This window comes from Citrus sinensis, chromosome 1 (genome assembly GCF_022201045.2).
Source record: "Citrus sinensis cultivar Valencia sweet orange chromosome 1, DVS_A1.0, whole genome shotgun sequence".
NCBI lineage: Eukaryota > Viridiplantae > Streptophyta > Magnoliopsida > Sapindales > Rutaceae > Citrus > Citrus sinensis.
This window is the reverse complement of record NC_068556.1, coordinates 4023610-4042620: the sequence shown is the minus strand read 5'-3', so window position 1 is coordinate 4042620 and position 19011 is coordinate 4023610. Positions and strand designations below refer to the sequence as shown.

Sequence of the window (19011 nt, the reverse complement as noted above, 5' to 3'; positions counted from 1 at the left end):
TTTTTTATAACAAAAAATTAAAAACTATTATTTTTTTTGTAGGTTTCTAACGGTAAATATTTGTAAATTATATTATAATATAGAAAAAAAAATCATTTATTACAACACAACTCTACTTGAATTATTGGTTAAAACATCTCGTCCGGATTATTGGTCAAATCATTGTGCCCAATCTTTTGTAATTAGACACCCACTCACAAGTACTGCACTAACAAGTTTAAGTGTTATTCGGTTGTGAAATTTATTTTGAATTGTTGGTGTTATTTTTATTTGTGACGAAATGTAACATAATGCCCTCCGCAACTACTTTTTCTTTCCCCACTTTTTTTTTTTTTTTTTTGTTTTTTCCATCAGAAGACACAAGTCAAGTACTTATGAAAGAGTCAAGAGTCCAGTTCTTGGATGCTATGAAATGATCATCAAGATTCCAATTTCTCACGACGGTAACTACTGTGGTCAAATCTCAGCCGTTGCTTCTCAAACTTAAAAGGCTGTGTGATACACCACACAACAGTATAAATGGCCAGAGAAATCGGACTCTGTCGAGTTGTTTTAGGTAACCACTTATGACGTAAATTGTCAGCCACAGGCCACACAAGAGCCCACAGACATTAGATTTCCGATGATCCAGCAATTTCCCAATTTTAGCCTCCACCCAATTTTCAGGACCCACCAAACCAACAAACCAAAAAATCCCAACCGAACCAAAAAAGAAAAAAAACGAAAAAAATTCTCATTGAAAGTTCCCATGAACTGAAAAATGAGTGAGATTTATCACTTATCTGCTGTAAACCCTAACCCAATGAAAGACTTTTGTTTTTATAAACATGAGGTGAGGCAAAGTGATAACTTGATTGTGAAAGAGATTCAGCCACCAAAGAATCCCATATTTCCCACCCCCCCAAAAAAAAAAAAATTCAATTATTTAAATTATTTCTCGGATATCATCATATTCATATCACCATAAAAATCGAACGGCATTGTGATCCATTGAATTCCAATCTCTTTGCATTCAATTTCTTCCATACATTTGTAAGAAAGTTGTAACTTCCTGCAGATTGTGATATGATAACTTCCTAAGTGTCTTTTCTACGTAGGTGGCTGCTCAGTCATCACCCACCAAATTCACCAGATCTTGAAGTCATAAAAGAATTAATCTTTTTTATTAATATATACACGCACAAATATACGTGTGTCTGTGTGTGTATGTAGATAGATAGTATTGTCCTCTCTTCTCTCTCTCTCTCTCTATATATATTGTTTATATAGACAAAATTATCAGCATATGAATCATCAGTTTATTTATCACCAACCCCCTACCCCCACTGACTCTTATGTAACAAAAATATTTACTTTATTGAAAAACTACTCTTTTTATCTTCTCAACAACCCCATTTGCCTTGCTTTGCCTTGCTTCTTGTGAAGTTATTTCCTTTTTTGAAGTTTGCAAGAGGCAAGACTCAAGAGCCCGTTTTAGCTCTATCTCACTTCATTCATGGAGCGTGCAAGGCGGCTGGCCAGCCGGGCATTTCTCAAACGCCTGGTTAATGAGTCCAAGCAGCTGTCCCGCAATCACCGTGAATCAAAATCATCAGCTGCCGCTGCTGCTACGTACACACCTTCAAGGTATCTCTCTTCATTGTCATGTGCACCATTTGTTTGCTCCAACAATTCAAGATCAGATTTGTTGCAATCTAGGAACATGTCTCATCATAATGTTAATGGTTATGGTATCGGGTCACAGACTCGAGGCATTTCTGTTGAGGCATTAAAACCAAGTGATACTTTTGCTCGTCGCCATAACTCTGCAACCCCAGAGGATCAAGCCAAAATGTCTGAGTTAGTTGGTCTTGATAATCTCGATTCACTTATTGATGCTACTGTGCCTAAATCTATCCGTATTGATTCAATGAAATTCTCTAAGTTTGATGAAGGGTTAACCGAGAGCCAAATGATTGAACATATGCAGAAACTAGCATCAATGAATAAGGTTTATAAGTCATTTATTGGCATGGGATACTATAACACTCATGTTCCCCCTGTGATTTTGAGGAACATTATGGAGAATCCAGCTTGGTACACTCAGTACACTCCATACCAGGCTGAGATTGCTCAAGGGAGACTTGAGTCTTTGCTTAATTTCCAGACCATGATTGCAGATCTTACTGGATTGCCTATGTCAAACGCCTCATTGCTTGATGAGGGAACTGCTGCTGCTGAGGCAATGGCTATGTGCAATAACATACAGAAGGGAAAGAAGAAGACTTTTATTATTGCTAGCAACTGCCACCCTCAGACAATTGATATTTGTATTACTAGAGCTGATGGTTTTGATATTAAAGTTGTTGTTTCGGATCTTAAGGATATTGATTACAAGTCAGGTGATGTTTGTGGGGTTTTGGTTCAGTATCCAGGTACTGAGGGTGAAGTTTTGGATTATGGGGATTTCATTAAGAATGCTCATGCTAATGGAGTTAAGGTTGTTATGGCAACGGATTTGTTGGCATTGACAATTTTGAAGCCTCCAGGTGAACTGGGGGCTGATATTGTTGTGGGCTCTGCTCAGAGGTTTGGTGTGCCAATGGGTTATGGAGGTCCTCATGCAGCATTTTTGGCTACCTCTCAAGAGTACAAGAGGATGATGCCAGGGAGGATTGTTGGTGTTAGTATTGATTCTTCAGGGAAGCCTGCCCTGCGTGTGGCAATGCAGACTAGGGAGCAGCATATCCGCAGGGACAAGGCTACCAGCAACATCTGCACCGCTCAAGTAACAGATTATTGTTATTCCTGTTCTGTTTCTGTTTTACTTTGGAGGACTGCCTGTGTAGAGATTGAAAAACTGCTTTCTAATTTTTTGAAAGTTTGAAGACTGCAGAACCTGTCTAGCTCAAGAATTTTGTCATAAACACATGCATTCATATTTTCTGCACCATAAAACATGCCCAATGAACTGACTTTGCTTTGGTTGAATAAAACTTATCTATGTAGGCATTACTTGCAAACATGGCTGCTATGTATGCTGTTTATCACGGACCTGAAGGCCTTAAAACCATTGCTCAAAGAGTCCATGGACTAGCCGGGACTTTCGCCCTTGGGTTAAAAAAGCTGGGGACAGTGGAAGTCCAGGGGCTTCCCTTCTTTGACACTGTGAAGGTGAAGTGTGCGGATGCACATGCCATTGCCAGTGCTGCTTACAAGATTGAAATGAATCTTCGGGTTGTAGATTCCAACACCGTGAGTTAGTCTTTCATATGTTGTGTTGATGGGTTACTGTATGATTTTTTGTTGTCAGATTAAGGAAGTTTTTTTGTCTCTCAGGTCACTGCTTCCTTTGATGAAACAACCACCTTGGAGGATGTTGATAAGCTTTTCATAGTTTTCGCTGGGGGCAAATCAGTGCGTTCTACATTTTTTTTTTCCCCAAATGATGTTCGCTGTATTAATTACATTGTTTGATTTCTAAACAGAACCTTCTTTGTTAAACTGTCAGGTTCCATTCACTGCTGCATCTCTGGCTGAAGAGGTTGAGACTGCAATTCCGTCTGGATTAACAAGGGAGAGTCCGTATCTGACACATCCTGTTTTTAACAAGTACAACTCTATACTATCACTCAAACTACCTGTACTTCATAACTCAGAGGCTTCTCTGACTTATACTGTTTTTTAATATTATATAGATACCACACAGAGCATGAATTGCTTAGATACATTCATCTGTTACAATCAAAGGAGCTCTCACTATGCCATAGTATGATTCCATTGGGATCTTGTACAATGAAATTGAATGCAACAACTGAAATGATGCCAGTGACATGGCCTAGCTTTGCTAACATACACCCTTTTGCCCCTGCTGACCAGGCTCAGGGTTATCAGGTAATTAGCAAGGCATCTTCAGTAGCGCACAGAATTTACAGCTGCATTAGTCTATTAAATGTTTCACATATATTATTTCCTGATAGATGATCATTTTTTGTCTCTTAAGGAAATGTTTAACAATCTGGGTGAGTGGCTGTGTACCATTACTGGCTTTGACTCTTTCTCTTTGCAACCAAATGCTGGTGCAGCTGGTGAGTATGCTGGGCTCATGGTTATCCGCGCTTATCATAAGGTAAATGGGTGGTAACTGTGTTTACAAACTATGCTCTTATCCCTTGTAGCCAAAAACTTGGAGTAAAACTTGAGACATATTGCCTGGATTCCTTTCCCGCTCCTTTCCCTCCATTTTTAACAATCCTTGGACTGTTATTGGAAACTGTAGGCAAGAGGAGACCATCACCGCAATGTGTGCATTATACCCGTGTCAGCCCATGGGACAAATCCTGCTACTGCTGCCATGTGTGGAATGAAGATTGTTTCTGTTGGAACTGATGCCAAGGGTAACATCAACATTGAAGAGTTAAGGAAGGCCGCAGAAGCTAATAGGGACAACCTATCAACCCTTATGGTAAAGAGGCTTTGCAACATGTACTGATAATTCATTTTGTATTAGTAGAAAACTTAAATATGACTAGGACATTTGGGAATGCTTGTTTGTGCAATTTCTCTTGATATATGAATTAAATTTAACTTTCAGGTAACGTACCCTTCAACTCATGGAGTTTATGAAGAAGGTATTGATGAGATATGCAAGATAATTCACGATAATGGAGGTCAAGTATATATGGACGGGGCTAACATGAATGCTCAGGTCTGTTACTTCTTTAAATATGTTCCTATGAACTATCATTTTACATTTTGATGACTCAAGCATCTCATATTGTAGAATGATGTAAAATAGTACGTTGATTCATTTAGATTTATATGCATCTTTCAATGGGTAGCAGTAACGGATTTTGAGGTCAATGGAGTCAGAATGTAAACCTGTAGATACAAGTAATATGAGCTTGAAAAAGGATTACTTGCCAGGTGAGTTAATCATCAGCAATTCAGCATATGTTTGTTAGGGAAAATATCCCACATCGAATGAGTATTGATGTTAGTTAAGTAAATAAGACTTGGGCAACCCTCAACTATTGAGCTGGCTTTTTGGTTCAGTTAGGCCCGTAGACTTCTATATGGTATTAGAGCCAAACTCACCACATGAGTAGACCCTCACTACCTTAACACGTGACAAGGACTTGTAAAAAAAAACTGGCTTGCACATGACGGGGAGTGTTAGGGAAAATATCCCACATCGACTGAGTATTGAACTTGGGTTAAGTATATAAGACTTGGAGCTGGCTTTTGGGTTGAGTTAGGGCCGTAGACTTCTATAATGTTCAGCTTGACCAATCTTTTCTTGTAATCAATTAGATGTGTGGAGCTGTAGGATCTTCTCTTGCTTTTCATCACTTAAATGTTCATTATTTTTCATGCATCTCTGCATCTTAACAGTGCTGATCTTCAAACTATGTCTCAACTCTTCAAAAAATTGAACAACCTTACAGGCATTTTTTCGCATTGCATACAGCTCACCAATGGAAATTGTCTGAGAAAATTTTTGTTTTGTAGGTCGGTCTGACAAGCCCTGGTTACATTGGAGCTGATGTTTGCCATCTCAATCTCCACAAAACATTTTGCATTCCGCATGGAGGTGGTGGTCCTGGTATGGGCCCTATTGGTGTGAAGAAACACTTGGCACCCTTTCTGCCTTCACATCCTGTGGTATGTGCTCGTACATTTAACGAGTGTTCTTTGCATACTTTTTCATCCTACTTTTAATATATTTACATTTTAGCTTAGATGGAGAATATTGCATCGTTTAATTTGATTTTCCACTAGTTTTATAGGAAATACCAATTTTATGTTTACCTATTATTCATGCATGAATACACATAGTATATATTATTATTATTATTAGACTCATTGTATTGAGCTTATGGCTGCTGATGACTTTTAGGCCGCCCACCAAAAAAACCCAAAAAAAAAAAACTCTGTAATTGTTATGATGGAACCTTCTCTTCTGCACAGATAGGCCCTTGGTATGCAGTTCAAGCTATTTACTACCTTTTATGCATTAGTATCTTTCCGACCATTAATAAATCAAATGCCTATAAATGATTGAATATCTGCTACTAGTAATAGGGCTCAGTAAAGTCTACAAATTGTTCTGATGTATTTGCTGCTCCGATATTTTTCATTCAGTTATTAATTTTTTAATTTTATTTCCATGATGAAGGTATCCACAGGTGGTATTCCTGCCCCTGAAAAGTCTCAACCCCTGGGCACAATTGCAGCTGCACCCTGGGGCTCTGCACTTATCCTGCCAATATCATATACGTACATAGCTATGATGGGTTCTAAAGGACTCACTGAGGCTTCAAAGATAGCTATTCTGAATGCAAACTACATGGCAAAACGTTTGGAGGTTCTTGACTTTTCCTTTAATATCTTTACTTTAAAATAAGTAAGTTTCATTTTGGTGGTTGCATCGCTTTGCGGATGTTCTTATACTTCTATAAAACATTGTCACACTTTTATTGTCTAAGCAAAGCAACTTCCACTTGCTACGCTCACATAACCTTTTGCTCAAACTTTCTTCAGGAAGAAGAATGATTTGTTCACGCATGCTTGGTTTACCTTCTATATTGCTTGCCATTGCAGTTATAAATTCTGGATAATTTTGACCTAGTTAAGTTTGTTTTGGTTTTTCAGAAACATTACCCCATCCTTTTCCGTGGTGTCAATGGAACAGTTGCTCATGAATTCATTGTGGACTTAAGAGGCTTGAAGGTTGTTCTTATGACACAGAAGTTTCAATTAGTTTCCTCTTGATCTACTGTTTATTTCCATAACAAATTGTAAACCTTTTTCATCTCAGAATACTGCCGGGATAGAGCCCGAAGATGTTGCCAAACGTCTTATGGATTATGGATTCCATGGACCAACAATGTCATGGCCTGTTCCAGGCACACTTATGATTGAACCAACTGAAAGTGAAAGCAAGGTATGTCATAACAGAGAAGATCTCTTCTTTCAAATTTTACTTTCTCTAACCAAATTCACTACTTTTGCAGGAAGAGTTGGACAGGTATTGTGATGCTCTCATCTCCATCAGAGAAGAAATTGCACAGATTGAAAATGGGAAGGCAGATATCCACAACAATGTCCTGAAGGTGACATGCTTGTTTCTTCACCATGGCTATTTCTTTAGTTACATAGTGAAAGAAATTAACATATGTATATCCAGTTCTCCGTGGAATCAAAGTTTATTTATGAAGCCTTATGTTTATTATCTGAAATTTGGAAATGCAGGGGGCGCCTCATCCACCATCTTTGCTCATGGGAGATACATGGACTAAACCATACTCTCGAGAATATGCAGCCTATCCTGCTTCCTGGCTCCGGTTTGCTAAGTTCTGGCCTGCTACAGGTATGCGTGTCCATCATACCCCTTATGTGCCCTCAACCCTCAACTTCATTGCCAGAATCTGCAATTCGTGAAGTCGTTGAATAACTTTTTTGTTCACATTATTGTCATCATTCATATTTAAGTTCTAGTTGTACTACTAATTTAGCTGCCTTATCCAGTAAGCCAGACTAACACCATCGAACTCTTTATTAGGCAAAATGAGACTGCACAATTTATTATGTCAGAGCAGGGGTCCTTTGTCTATAATAATGCATCTTATCTTTTATCTCCTTTTAACCTATTTGAAAGTAATATTAACAACATAACAGCAATATAAAATTCTGTGCCATAAACTTCACATCAAACCCATGTGTCGCTGTAGGTTATTTCAATTTTGACTTCATAGGCTTATGGTAATTTCCGACTTTTAGCAGTCACTGAAATACAAACATGTCTTTTAATTCCTTGCCTGATTGTACTGACATTGGACTTCTCGGGACTGCTATATCAGGACGCGTTGACAATGTGTATGGTGACCGCAACCTCATCTGCACCCTTCTTCCAGCTGCACAAGTTGCTGAGGAGCAGGCTGCAGCCACTGCTTAGAGTTGCCATCAACATGCCCCCTGGTGCAAGGTTTCTTCAGGAGCATGGAAAAATTTGGAATCATCAGCACTTCCTGATTTGATTGTATATATGAATACAGAGCCTCATGGCCCAATGCTTCCCTTTGATATACTGATTAATTATATCAGCTTCTTTAATAACAATAGTTGCTGATTGCAACTCAGGTACTGCAAATTATCATCCCCCTTTCTTCTCTTCATTCACTATGTCTTTTAAATTAATTGATTACTAAACACATTCTGAAGTTGGTGAATTTTATAACAAATGGGTGAAGGATAAAAACGAGTGAGAAGAATCTGTGGCCAACGTTTTTCGTACCCAATTGTGTAAAGGATTATTTGCCAGCCGTGCTGTGTCCGGTGTCCCGTGCAAGCTTTCATTTACCCATTCAACATTACAGCTAAATTCTTGTCACTTATGCTTCATCCGGTTTCAATTTTATTCTCAACCCCTTATATAATAAATAATTGTTCAATTATCTGTACATGTAACTTTACCACACATAATCTGACGTTTTAGGATCTTTCTAGCATAAATATTTAGAATCTCACATCCGAAAACCCATTAAACATGGGGAAATTTTAGAAAATATTAGATCAAGGATACGGTCAATAACTGTGTCAAATAATAATCGAAATATTCTTGACTAGATTATTAGATACAAATAAAATATCTATGTCGATTCTAATTTGAGGCGAAATACATGACATACAAGGTAAATACCAATCACCATGTGTCAATTTAAATTATTGCCATAATAAAGGGTCCGTTTGGTATTAAGGCATTGTGACTTAACAAATATAATTATAAAATAAAAATTGTGAAAAGAAAAATTATAGTTCTGAAATGTAATTTTTATATAATAATTTTGATAAAAATAGTTAAGATATTATGATATTTTCGTCATACAAAAGTGAAATAAAATCAACTTAACTTAAGAATCATAACATAAAGTGTTTATTGAACACTTTAGCACAATAATTTTTAAATTATAATTGTTCAACTAAATATGTCCTATATTTAAACACGGACGAAATTTGTTTCTTATATTGTGTATGTGCTTATGCATGAGACAAATGATTCTCTATACATTATAATATTTAATTCAAAGATTGTCCAAAATCTACCCAAGGCTTCTATACTTTGTTCCCTGATGAGCTCTATAACTTTCAAATTTAATTTATAGATATTTCCTGTGGTAGATAAGGTCCGCTTCAACCTCCCCGCCCTGTGCTTCGCCTTCTCCATCAATTTTTTTTTTTTTTTTTTTGCTTTTATAAGGCTGTCGTAGGAATTAGGATCTTAAATTTGCACATCAAGGCTGTAGTTTCAAATATCATTAGTTTCCCTCTCTTTTTAAATCTTTTAGACACTTTCTAAGTATCCCTTCCGCAACAGTCAGTTGCTTCACCAACCTCATGCTAAATCAAAGCAAGTCAATAAACTTCGTTGACGATGTATGGTGTATTCCAAACTGAAATTTTTTTGGAACAAATCACATGGATTATTGATTATTAGTAGATAAAGGATATGAGAGTAGTTAAATATTAATTTTACATAATCATTAATGGACATGTGACTTAGCATTTATAAAAATTCACGGAAATTAAGGTCATGAGGAGTTCCTAATTTATTATTTAGAATTTTAAACCAAGCAAAGTCGAGACCTTTGTTCAATAGAAGCTACAATATAAAAATATAAACTTTAAGTTTCATGAATTTTTTTTATATCGCAACGACTGTACATAACCCATTGTTCATTCATAAGAGTCTTAGACTTATATAATATTTTTGTAGCTCATAAGAGTCTGAATTTTTTATTATTTCATATCTAGTAGCTAGTTGCTAGTTGAAGAGCTTGCAATTTCCAGAGTGCAGACGCTCTCTCACCTATTTATGTATATATATATGTATATATTTGTGTGTGTGTGTATATATATATATATTACATTTTTTAGTTTTTTACCGCATAACAAATACTTTCATGAGTGATGACAAAGTTACAAATTATAGTATAAATTTATTTTGTGCAAAATGATGTGGTATAAATTTATTGATTGGATGAAAATAAAAAATAATAAAGTTAAATTATGTAGGTCAAGCTGTATTTAATCAAACCAGTTAAATTGTGCTACATCAATTTATACGAAACAAATTTGTTAAGAGATTGTAGATTTATGTTTACTCACATGTCATACACTAGTCTCATTATGACTAAACATTTGTTGTGGGTGGGTATGTTAGACTGTACTTCTTAATTGAGCAAAGCCATTAGATAAAAATTGAATAATATTATTTGGACACAAAATTACACATGACAAATAAAATGAAGACTCTCGTATAAAAAAAATAAAACTTTATAAAGTGAAAGAGTTTATTTTTTAATAAAAATATTTCTTGTATTCAGTGATCATTTACAAGTTTTTATGCAAACAACAATACCTTTTTATACATACCAATTTATCAATATATTTTTTTACTCATACAATTATATGCATGTGCTACACATAGTTTTCAGGCGAGAGTGACTTTTAAAATATCGCCCTAGCACGCAAAATAGTAGTAATAATAACAACAACCACAATAATAATAAAATTAATAAAAAAAAGTCCCCCATATAATAAGTGCTTGTGAAGCTGAGCAATGCAATTCAAGAAGTAGCCCTCCCAGAACAAAAAAATGATTTTCCTACTACTCCTCTCAGTTTTTCTTCGCGGTGCTTTTTCATCAGTCCCTGTGGATCAACCTGTTAGCTTCACATTTTCCTCATTCAACCCAAAAAGTTGTAGCGATGGCAGCCTAATTTGCATTGGCGCAGTGACTCCAAGTTATGGCTACTTAAGCCTCACATCAGACCCTTCACCAGAATCGCCAGATCAGCTGCCGCTAAATAAGGTTGGACGGGTTTTATACAGCCAGCCTGTGACTGCATGGCCAGCTATGATTAGTACCACCTTCACCATTAGGATCTCACCCTACCCAAATACAACGGATTCGGTAGAAGGCATGACGTTTGTTCTTACACCCGATAGCAGCCCTTCACCACCAAACAGCGGCTTCGGAAATCTTGGACTGACTACATCGGCTATGATGGTCAAATGTGAATAATTAAGAATTAACACAGATAAAGTACTGACACATACTTGATGCTTGCATAGGCGAATAATATATATAATGACAGTACTGATAAACAATATGATGATATATATGCGTGTATATTATTATTATTGAATACAACCTCGTTTTATTATTGAATACAACCTCGTTTTAATAAACTATGGATGCCATTAATAGACAAACATAATATATATTTTAATATATTAACAAATAAAAAAATACAGTATCTAATATATTAAATTTTTTTTTTATATTTTAGTAATATTTTCACTTTAACAAAGTAAAGATGTCCTTATTGAATAAGAACTATATAATGAGAGTTCTACGCTTTATTAAAATGAAGAAATGTTGTTATACCATATGGCATAGGGGTGTTCACGGATCGGATTTTACGGATTGGACATCAATTCATATCTGATCCGTGATTTTGCGGATTATAATTTTTCAATCCAAGCCAATCCAATCCACGGATTGATAAAATTCAATCCAAATCCAATCCATACATCTGCGGATCGGATGCGGATTTGATTCGATCCATATCCAATCCATACGTCTGCGGATCGGATGCGGATTTAACTCAATCCATATCCAATCCACCATTTTGCGCATTAGTTTTCGAAATAAAAATTTTCAGTTCTCTCCAACTAATGAAATAAAAAAAATCTAATATAAAAATAATTTTGTTACCAATTAAATTTAAAATTTAATAAAATTTAAATAAATTAATTATTTAAATAAAGCTAAAACAATACATTTAAAGTTTCAAAATATAATACATCGAGACTAATTATTCAAATAAAGCTACAATAATACATTCAAAGTTTCAAAATATAACACATCAAGCTTAATTGTTCAAATAAAGTTACAATAATACGTTAATATAACATCGAAATTAATTGTTCGAATAAAGCCACAATTAATTGAAATGGCGAAGTTTCAGGAACCAAACACAGTCTGATCCTTCATCAGGGTTGTTGCGCCTGTCGAAAAGTGGTGATTACAGAGCCGTCCACGATGGGAATCAGAAGAAGTCGTATGGGTGGCGATCTTGAAGGTTGTGATAGTGAAATTGTTCAGCTGGAACCAGTGAATGTGAAGTGGCTCGATGGACTTGGGAAAGAAGATGGCTTGTTCTCGCCGAAATCAGCGGCTGATGTCCTTCAAATTCGTGTCAAGAGTGTATCCAACTAGTATCGAGTGTTGCTAGTGTGTGTGACGGCGGGAAAGCTTAGGGTTTTTTGTTTGCAAATTGTTGGTGACTTGCCGTCATGTTACTTTGCTTTTAGGTGACTTTGCAAATTGTTGGTGACTTGGCGTTATGTTACTTTGCTTTTGCTAGTGCGTGTGACTTTGCTTTTATTTTGTTTTACAATTTTTACAAGTCATATTTGATTATTTAATTATTTTTCATTTTATATTATTGTTGGGTAATGGCTAAGATATGTTATAGTGCTTATGTAACTATGTAATGTCACATTTATAAATTTTTTTAATTAAATTTATAATAATTTTTAATTATATATATATATATATATATATTTTTTTTTTTTTTTTTTTTTGCAGATTCACGGATTTCTGCGGATTTACAGAAGTAAATCCATATCCAATCCATCGACTGCGGATTTTTAAATTTTCAATCCATATCCAATCCACCAATCCACGGATTGGATTTATACGGATCGAATTGAGCGGATCAGACGGATTAGGCGGATCGGATTGGATTCTGAACACCCCTAATATGGCGGGTGTTGTAATAGTAGCATATGGTGGGGAACCCTCACCAAATAATGTGCGGAAACCTTCTTGAGATAATTTTATATATATATATATATATATATATATATATATAATGCATATGAAAATTATATATGTAGGTAACAATGGTTCGATATTAGCCGTGGAGCTGGACACATTCAAGAACAAAAATAAAAATGATCCAGATAATAACCATATCGGCATCGACATAGCAAGCTTAATATCAGATCCAGCTAAGAGTCTCGACAGCTTTGGCATTGATCTCAAAAGTGGAAGACCGATCCAGGTTCAAGTTTATTACGATGGATGAACGAAAATACTCTGTGTTTATGTGGCATATGATGCGGGGAACCCACTTCAGAAGTTGATTGAAAGACCTATTGTCATGTCAGAAACAGTTCTAAGCTCAGTCTATGTTGGCTTCACGGCATCTACAGGGCTCGGGAGAGCAGAAAGCCATCAGGTGCTTGATTGGACCTTCACAACATTCCCGCTGCCGCCTTCTTCTATCAAGAAGCAAAACCTGGCGATCCCAATATAGTTCTAAACTAGCCTTGCAGAACCATGTCATATAAAAATTATAATAAATAATAATATCATCAATAAAGTGACATGGCTCTTCTGTATAAATATGGAATAAAATGATAGCAGCGACTAAGACTAATATCTTTGGCTTGCTATCTGAGATTTACCGTGTGTACTTGTGTAGAAATGTTTATGTCAGCTTCTATTGATTACGCTGCAGTTTTGAACTTCTTTCTTTTTCTTTTTCCTCGTTCTCTTCTTTATGGGACGAAAATTCTCTTCTCACAGTGGAAACCATAAAATAAAAATTTAACCATGGGACACAATGTATGCATTGCCGCAGATGTTAATTGAGTGATGATACAACCACAAACTTTTGTACAAATTTATCTTGTACAAACTGATTTGGCATTAATTCATTGGTTGAATGAAAATACAAAATAATAAAAATAGATCATGTGAGTCCAGAAATACTTAATTCAATCAATTTTATCATGACACATCAGTTTGTACGAAATAAATTTGTACAAGAGTTTGTGATTATATTATTACTCATATTAATTACATTTAGAGTCCTTTTCTACTGCGAACGTCCCCATGAATTTTTGGGCAAATTTAGAGTTTCACAATATTATGAACTTCTAAATTCAAATGAAATTAAATTCGTGCAGACGTCCAAAATTTTTCTCTACACCTATATAACAATATAAACTTTATTAGAAATATGAATTCATACATCTATAGCATAGTCTATAGTTCTATCGACAATAAATATGAAATGTGTGATAAGAATTCACATAAAGGACTCTTTCCAAATCAAGATATATTTGGCTAATGTCCATAATGACATTTATATATGGCAAAATCATTGCCAATATAACATACATATATATTGGAAGATGAATCCCTAACATACAGCTAGGATGATTGATCACTTACTTTTATGTTATTAATCATTTTGTATAAATTAGGCCTTAGAGCTAATGATCTTTTTATTTTGCTTTTACCATATCCTCATTAAATTAATTAAGAAAGAAATTGAACTAAGCCACATGTCGCTTCCACTATTAGAAAAATGGTCTTTACTGATACTTATGTTCTGACACTTTATTTAAAAGTATCAGTATATACATATATTTGGATCATTTTCCGCGTTTAACAAATATGTATCACTAATTACTAATACTGAAGTATCAATAGCTTTAGTAATAGCGATCAATGACGCTTAGGTATCAGCAATTAAAAATTATCATTTTAATTTTGTTTTAGTCTGAATTCGAACCCAAGACCTCTTAAACCTAGAGCTTCTACATTAAATCAAAAGACCACTAGGCTACGAATTATTTTTAATTTTTTTAGAGTTATACTTTTTGAGTGGATAAAAACAAAACAAATGCACAAGTCTTACCTTATCCAAAATACAACTTTTCAACTCCCTCTAACAAAGCATTCGTTCCCTCCTAAGCTCCCCAGATCTGAAAAATCCCTAACATCCAAATTGTCAAAAAGTGCTCAGGTCTTATCTTTTTGTTTGGCCGGCATGGTGCTGCGAAATCAAAGGTCAGTAAGCAGTAATGGAAGATAACGAGTGCAGAGATGGCGGGAAGAAGGTAAGACTGGCCATAATGGAGCTAGCCAACATGATAAGTGTTCCCATGTCTCTAACCGCTGCCATCCGTCTCCACGTACCGGATGCCATTTGGCAAGTTGGGGCCAACACCCCTCTCTCCGCCTCCTAGATCTTGACACGTATCCTCCCATCCGGCGGTGGGGACGCCGAGAACTTGCAACATATCCTCCGCTTGCTCACCAGCTACGGCATGTTCTCGGAGCATCGCGAATTTGGAGGCAAAAGGAGAATGAATGTGATGAGGATGATGATTGGGAATATGTTGAAGAAGGGCCTGCAGAAATTATATGGCAAGGAAATGAGATTATTATCAAGAAGAAAAAGGTCAGAGTTCCGAAGAAGGATGCGAACCCACTAAGTAAAAAGGAGGTAATTTTGACTCTATTGACAACTATGTTAGGCTTGTTTCTACTTTACTTCAGGATGCCCATTCTCTTTGGTTATGGCAAAAATTAAACTTTCTACGTTATTACTTCCTTTTGCAGGATGTTGATAGGCCTACATCAAATCCTTTGCCCCCACAATCAGAAGCCTTTGTTGATCACCAGAATGCACAACAGGCGTTGGAGACTGTTGCTCAACAAGTGCCCAATTTTGGAACTGAACATGCATGCCTTTTCTTTCAATCTGTCTATCTGAAATTTTCAATTTGCAATTACTGTATTATATTTCATTTCTATTATATTTGCCTATTTATCATGGTCAATCATGTTTTTATTATATATGGCAGGATAAAGCTTATTGTCCTTTCCATTTGAAGATTGGAGCTTGTCGGTTTGGTCAGAGATGCAACATAGTTCATTTTTACCCTGATAAATCGTGCACTTTGCTCATCAAGAATATGTATAATGGTCTCGGGCTTGCTTGGGAGCAAGATGAGAGGCTCGAGGTATGTAATTGCTGATTCTTGTATCCTGATAAGGACTCTTCCAAACTTCTATACTTTTGTGCAATTTGTTGGATCATTTTATATACGCATTGTCCTTGCTATATAGAAGATGCTTTTTATACAGAAAAATATTTTTCCAGTTGATATATTGTAATGTGTTTATAACTATTCTAGATAGTATCACTGGTGAGTTCTTTTGAGTTCACATTTTATTTCTTTTCTTTGACTATGTGAAATCAGAAATTTATGTTTTCATAATGATGGAGATTCATGGTGTTGGCCTTGATTGGGTAAGAGTGAAGGCTATGAGCTATTATGTATCCTACATGCTGCAAATGATTTTAGCTATTATGAAATTTCTTGTTTATATGTTTGGCTTATTTCTCTTTCTTTCTTTCGTTATTTATTTATTTCTTTCTTTCTTTCTCTCTCTCACTAGTCACATAACTGTACAACTCTGTTTGAGTTAAAAATTTCTCCTTAACAACTAGTAGTTTCTTGTGGAATATACTATATATCGTCGATTGTCAGAGCTGGTCATCTAACAATGGTCATTACTTTGGAAGGTTTGGGATTATTTGCCACAACACCTATTTACTGACACATGCTGTTGGTGCTCTTCATTTACTAACTAACAAATATTTGCAGGTGTGTAGAAATGGTTCTTCCCACTTAAGAGGAAATGTCTATGTTCACTATAAGTCGCTGGAATCAGCTGTTCTCGCTTACCATTCTGTCAATGGTCGTTACTTTACTGGGAAACAGGTCTTTGTGAAGAATTGTTGGAGCTTACTTTCTACTTTATATTTATTTGTTTTTTATAAAGTAACTACTATTTAAAAAATGTTTGGCTCTCAGTGAATAGGCCTTGCCACTTTTCATGTTTCTGATAGAAATTCCAGAATACTGATATCCTGTCATTTTGATCCTCTTTGTCTGCCTGCATTCCTGGTAATTGGTGCCTGTTAAAATGGATTGAATTAAAGCTCTTGGCATTGGGTATAAGATTTGGTTTATCCGACAAACTTCAGTTGTAAAGCTTACAGCATGTCTTCTTGGAGGCTGTATTTAAATGTCCCAACATGTTGATAGGATTTGGATAGTCTTAAATACTAGGGCAGCTTTCTTAGCAAAGGGAGATTGAAAAGGCATGATCTAGGAGAAGCTTCTACTTTCTTAAGTCATTGTTTAAGGGTTGTTTTTGCAGTATTCGTTGGGGTCTAGTTGTTCCGTAATTTTTCCAATTGTCCATTCAGCTTAAATTGCTGTGCATTGTACTAAAATTGCTTCACTTGTTTAATTGGTCTGAAAGTTGAAGAAAATTATTAAAATAATTTCATTTTATTGCTATGAGAACAGTTGTTTCACTATTTATTTACTTTACAGAAGATTCCTGACTAGTTTCCTTTAGACTTGACACTGGTAAAATTGCAATGGGTTAAGCTGTGAAAAATTATATGCTTAGTGAACGCCAGCACAGTCTCCCATCTTTTAACTATCTATGGACACTGTTGACATAGTCTAATCTGAAATTTTTCTCCATGCTTAAATTGTAATCAACACATTACTGTTTATTGAATTTTACAGCTTGTCATTTTCTGGATGGTGATGGTTTATTTATTTGTGTGTTTCTTGACAGATCACATGTGAATTTATTAATGTGACTAGATGGAAGATTGCCATATGTGGGGAATATATGAAGTCAAGACTAAAGGTACAGCCAATTGTCTCATTTTTCAGAGTTATAATTGTGCGGCTTATACACTTGCTTTTTTCTTTGCCATTTTGCTTTTGATATGAAATGAGTTTCTTTCTTTTCTTCTTTTTTTTACACTCTTGTTATCTTTGTTGGGCATATTTTAACAGACATGCTCTTGTGGAATGGCTTGCAATTTTATCCACTATTTTCGCAACCCTAGCGGAGACTATGAATGGGCTAATTGGGATAAACCACCTCCGAGATATTGGGTGAAAAAGATGGCTGCTTTATTTGGTTATTCTGATGAATCTGGGACCTGGAATCAAGAACGCTCAGGACAAACGAGGAACAAAATAGATTCAACTAATGCCGACAGGTATGCTTTTATTACTAGTCATAGACACTAAAAATTGTACTTGGTATATATGAACTCTTGTTTATTTAATTCACTTTCTGTTATTTGAATTTTTTAGTTTAAACTTCCATGTTTGACCAATGATTTTGAGAGGTTTCTTCATAATATCGTTCTCTTCATTTGTGTTTTCTTCAAGTCTCCTAACTCGGTTTTCTTAGAAGCAATGAATAATGAAAAGATGTTCTCACAATGCAAGATTTAAAGAAAGTTCTTCTGTTGGTTTTTTTGGTCTATTGTTCGAGTTTAAAACCCACTTTCAAAAATGTATGATTAGTATGTGGCGTAATGACCATGTTGCAAGCATGGCAAGAAAATAATTAGATTCAACAAGAAGCCTTTGGTGATGTAGCATTGCAATCTTATGTACAAGGGATTATGATCCAAACTATGATCAAATTTCATTAGTTAATGTATTTTCTGCTGATGTTAGAAATCTTCTGGTTATTTATGGTTTTGTAATTTCTTATGTAGGCATCATTACAGAAGGTCCAGATCAAGGGAGGCTGATATTGTGAAAAGTGGTTCTGGCAGAAGCCATGATGATGAACGTCAAGTTCATGAAACAACTTGGAGTCGGAGGCGCTCCAATTATCACAGTGAAAGCAGAAGTGATGAGGCTAATTCTGATGGAAGTTGGTCAGATAGGGACAGAGACTAATTTTTATGTATTGAATTTGGATTATTTAGTTATGAGAGTAGGATATCTCATATTTTGGCTATTGAAGTTCAATTTGTAATATATACTAATAATATTTAAATGTGAAATGAAAGATTTTGTGATATAAATCAATTTCTTTTTGTTATTTTGTGGTGCTTTTAATTTTACAAATAAATCAATAGGCAATGATCCAATTTAATTTTTTACTTTTTAAAAAATAAATTAACTAGTGATACCATGGTAACAATAATCATAGATACTAATAAAATATCAATAACTACTAACACTATGGTGTCATAATATCGGTGATACTGTAGTAATAGTAATCACTGACACCACTTACAAGTGTCACTATTTTTCTGACTC

At 35.3% G+C, this 19011-nt stretch overlaps 3 protein-coding genes across 3 annotated transcripts; all 3 read left to right on the top strand.

Annotated features, from left to right (window-relative positions):
- The first annotated feature begins 975 nt into the window (after positions 1–975).
- LOC102627653 (glycine dehydrogenase (decarboxylating), mitochondrial) lies at positions 976–8156 on the top strand. Its single transcript, XM_006475868.4, has 15 exons — positions 976–2767; positions 2989–3234; positions 3319–3396; positions 3491–3591; positions 3678–3873; positions 3983–4108; positions 4259–4444; positions 4574–4687; positions 5491–5643; positions 6158–6346; positions 6634–6711; positions 6800–6925; positions 6996–7094; positions 7234–7351; positions 7842–8156. The coding sequence occupies exons 1-15, from the start codon at positions 1496–1498 to the stop codon at positions 7934–7936; spliced, it is 3177 nt and encodes a 1058-aa protein (XP_006475931.2). The 5' UTR covers positions 976–1495; the 3' UTR covers positions 7937–8156.
- A 2480-nt stretch (positions 8157–10636) lies between these two features.
- Positions 10637–11065, top strand: LOC127901304 (galactose-binding lectin-like). The gene has a single exon (XM_052438361.1). The coding sequence runs from the start codon at positions 10637–10639 to the stop codon at positions 11063–11065; it is 429 nt and encodes a 142-aa protein (XP_052294321.1).
- Positions 11066–12088: 1023 nt separating this feature from the next.
- Positions 12089–18773, top strand: LOC102619912 (zinc finger CCCH domain-containing protein 5-like). Its single transcript, XM_052438345.1, has 9 exons — positions 12089–12253; positions 12361–12412; positions 14938–15353; positions 15470–15592; positions 15715–15885; positions 16405–16638; positions 17513–17587; positions 17740–17948; positions 18459–18773. The coding sequence occupies exons 1-9, from the start codon at positions 12089–12091 to the stop codon at positions 18643–18645; spliced, it is 1632 nt and encodes a 543-aa protein (XP_052294305.1). The 3' UTR covers positions 18646–18773.
- Positions 18774–19011: the final 238 nt, after the last annotated feature.

Excerpts from the sequence above, each read along its gene's own strand:
- LOC127901304 (XM_052438361.1), top strand. The coding sequence starts at position 10,637 with ATGATTTTCCTACTACTCCTCTCAGTTTTTCTTCGCGGTGCTTTTTCA.
- LOC102627653 (XM_006475868.4), top strand. The coding sequence starts at position 1,496 with ATGGAGCGTGCAAGGCGGCTGGCCAGCCGGGCATTTCTCAAACGCCTG. Across the intron at positions 6,926-6,995 it reads CAACTGAAAGTGAAAGCAAG|GAAGAGTTGGACAGGTATTG; the intron begins GTATGTCATAAC and ends CTACTTTTGCAG. Across the intron at positions 7,352-7,841 it reads TAAGTTCTGGCCTGCTACAG|GACGCGTTGACAATGTGTAT; the intron begins GTATGCGTGTCC and ends CTGCTATATCAG.
- LOC102619912 (XM_052438345.1), top strand. The coding sequence starts at position 12,089 with ATGGGAATCAGAAGAAGTCGTATGGGTGGCGATCTTGAAGGTTGTGAT. Across the intron at positions 12,254-12,360 it reads TTCAAATTCGTGTCAAGAGT|GTGACTTTGCAAATTGTTGG; the intron begins GTATCCAACTAG and ends CTTTGCTTTTAG. Across the intron at positions 12,413-14,937 it reads ATGTTACTTTGCTTTTGCTA|AACGAGTGCAGAGATGGCGG; the intron begins GTGCGTGTGACT and ends GTAATGGAAGAT.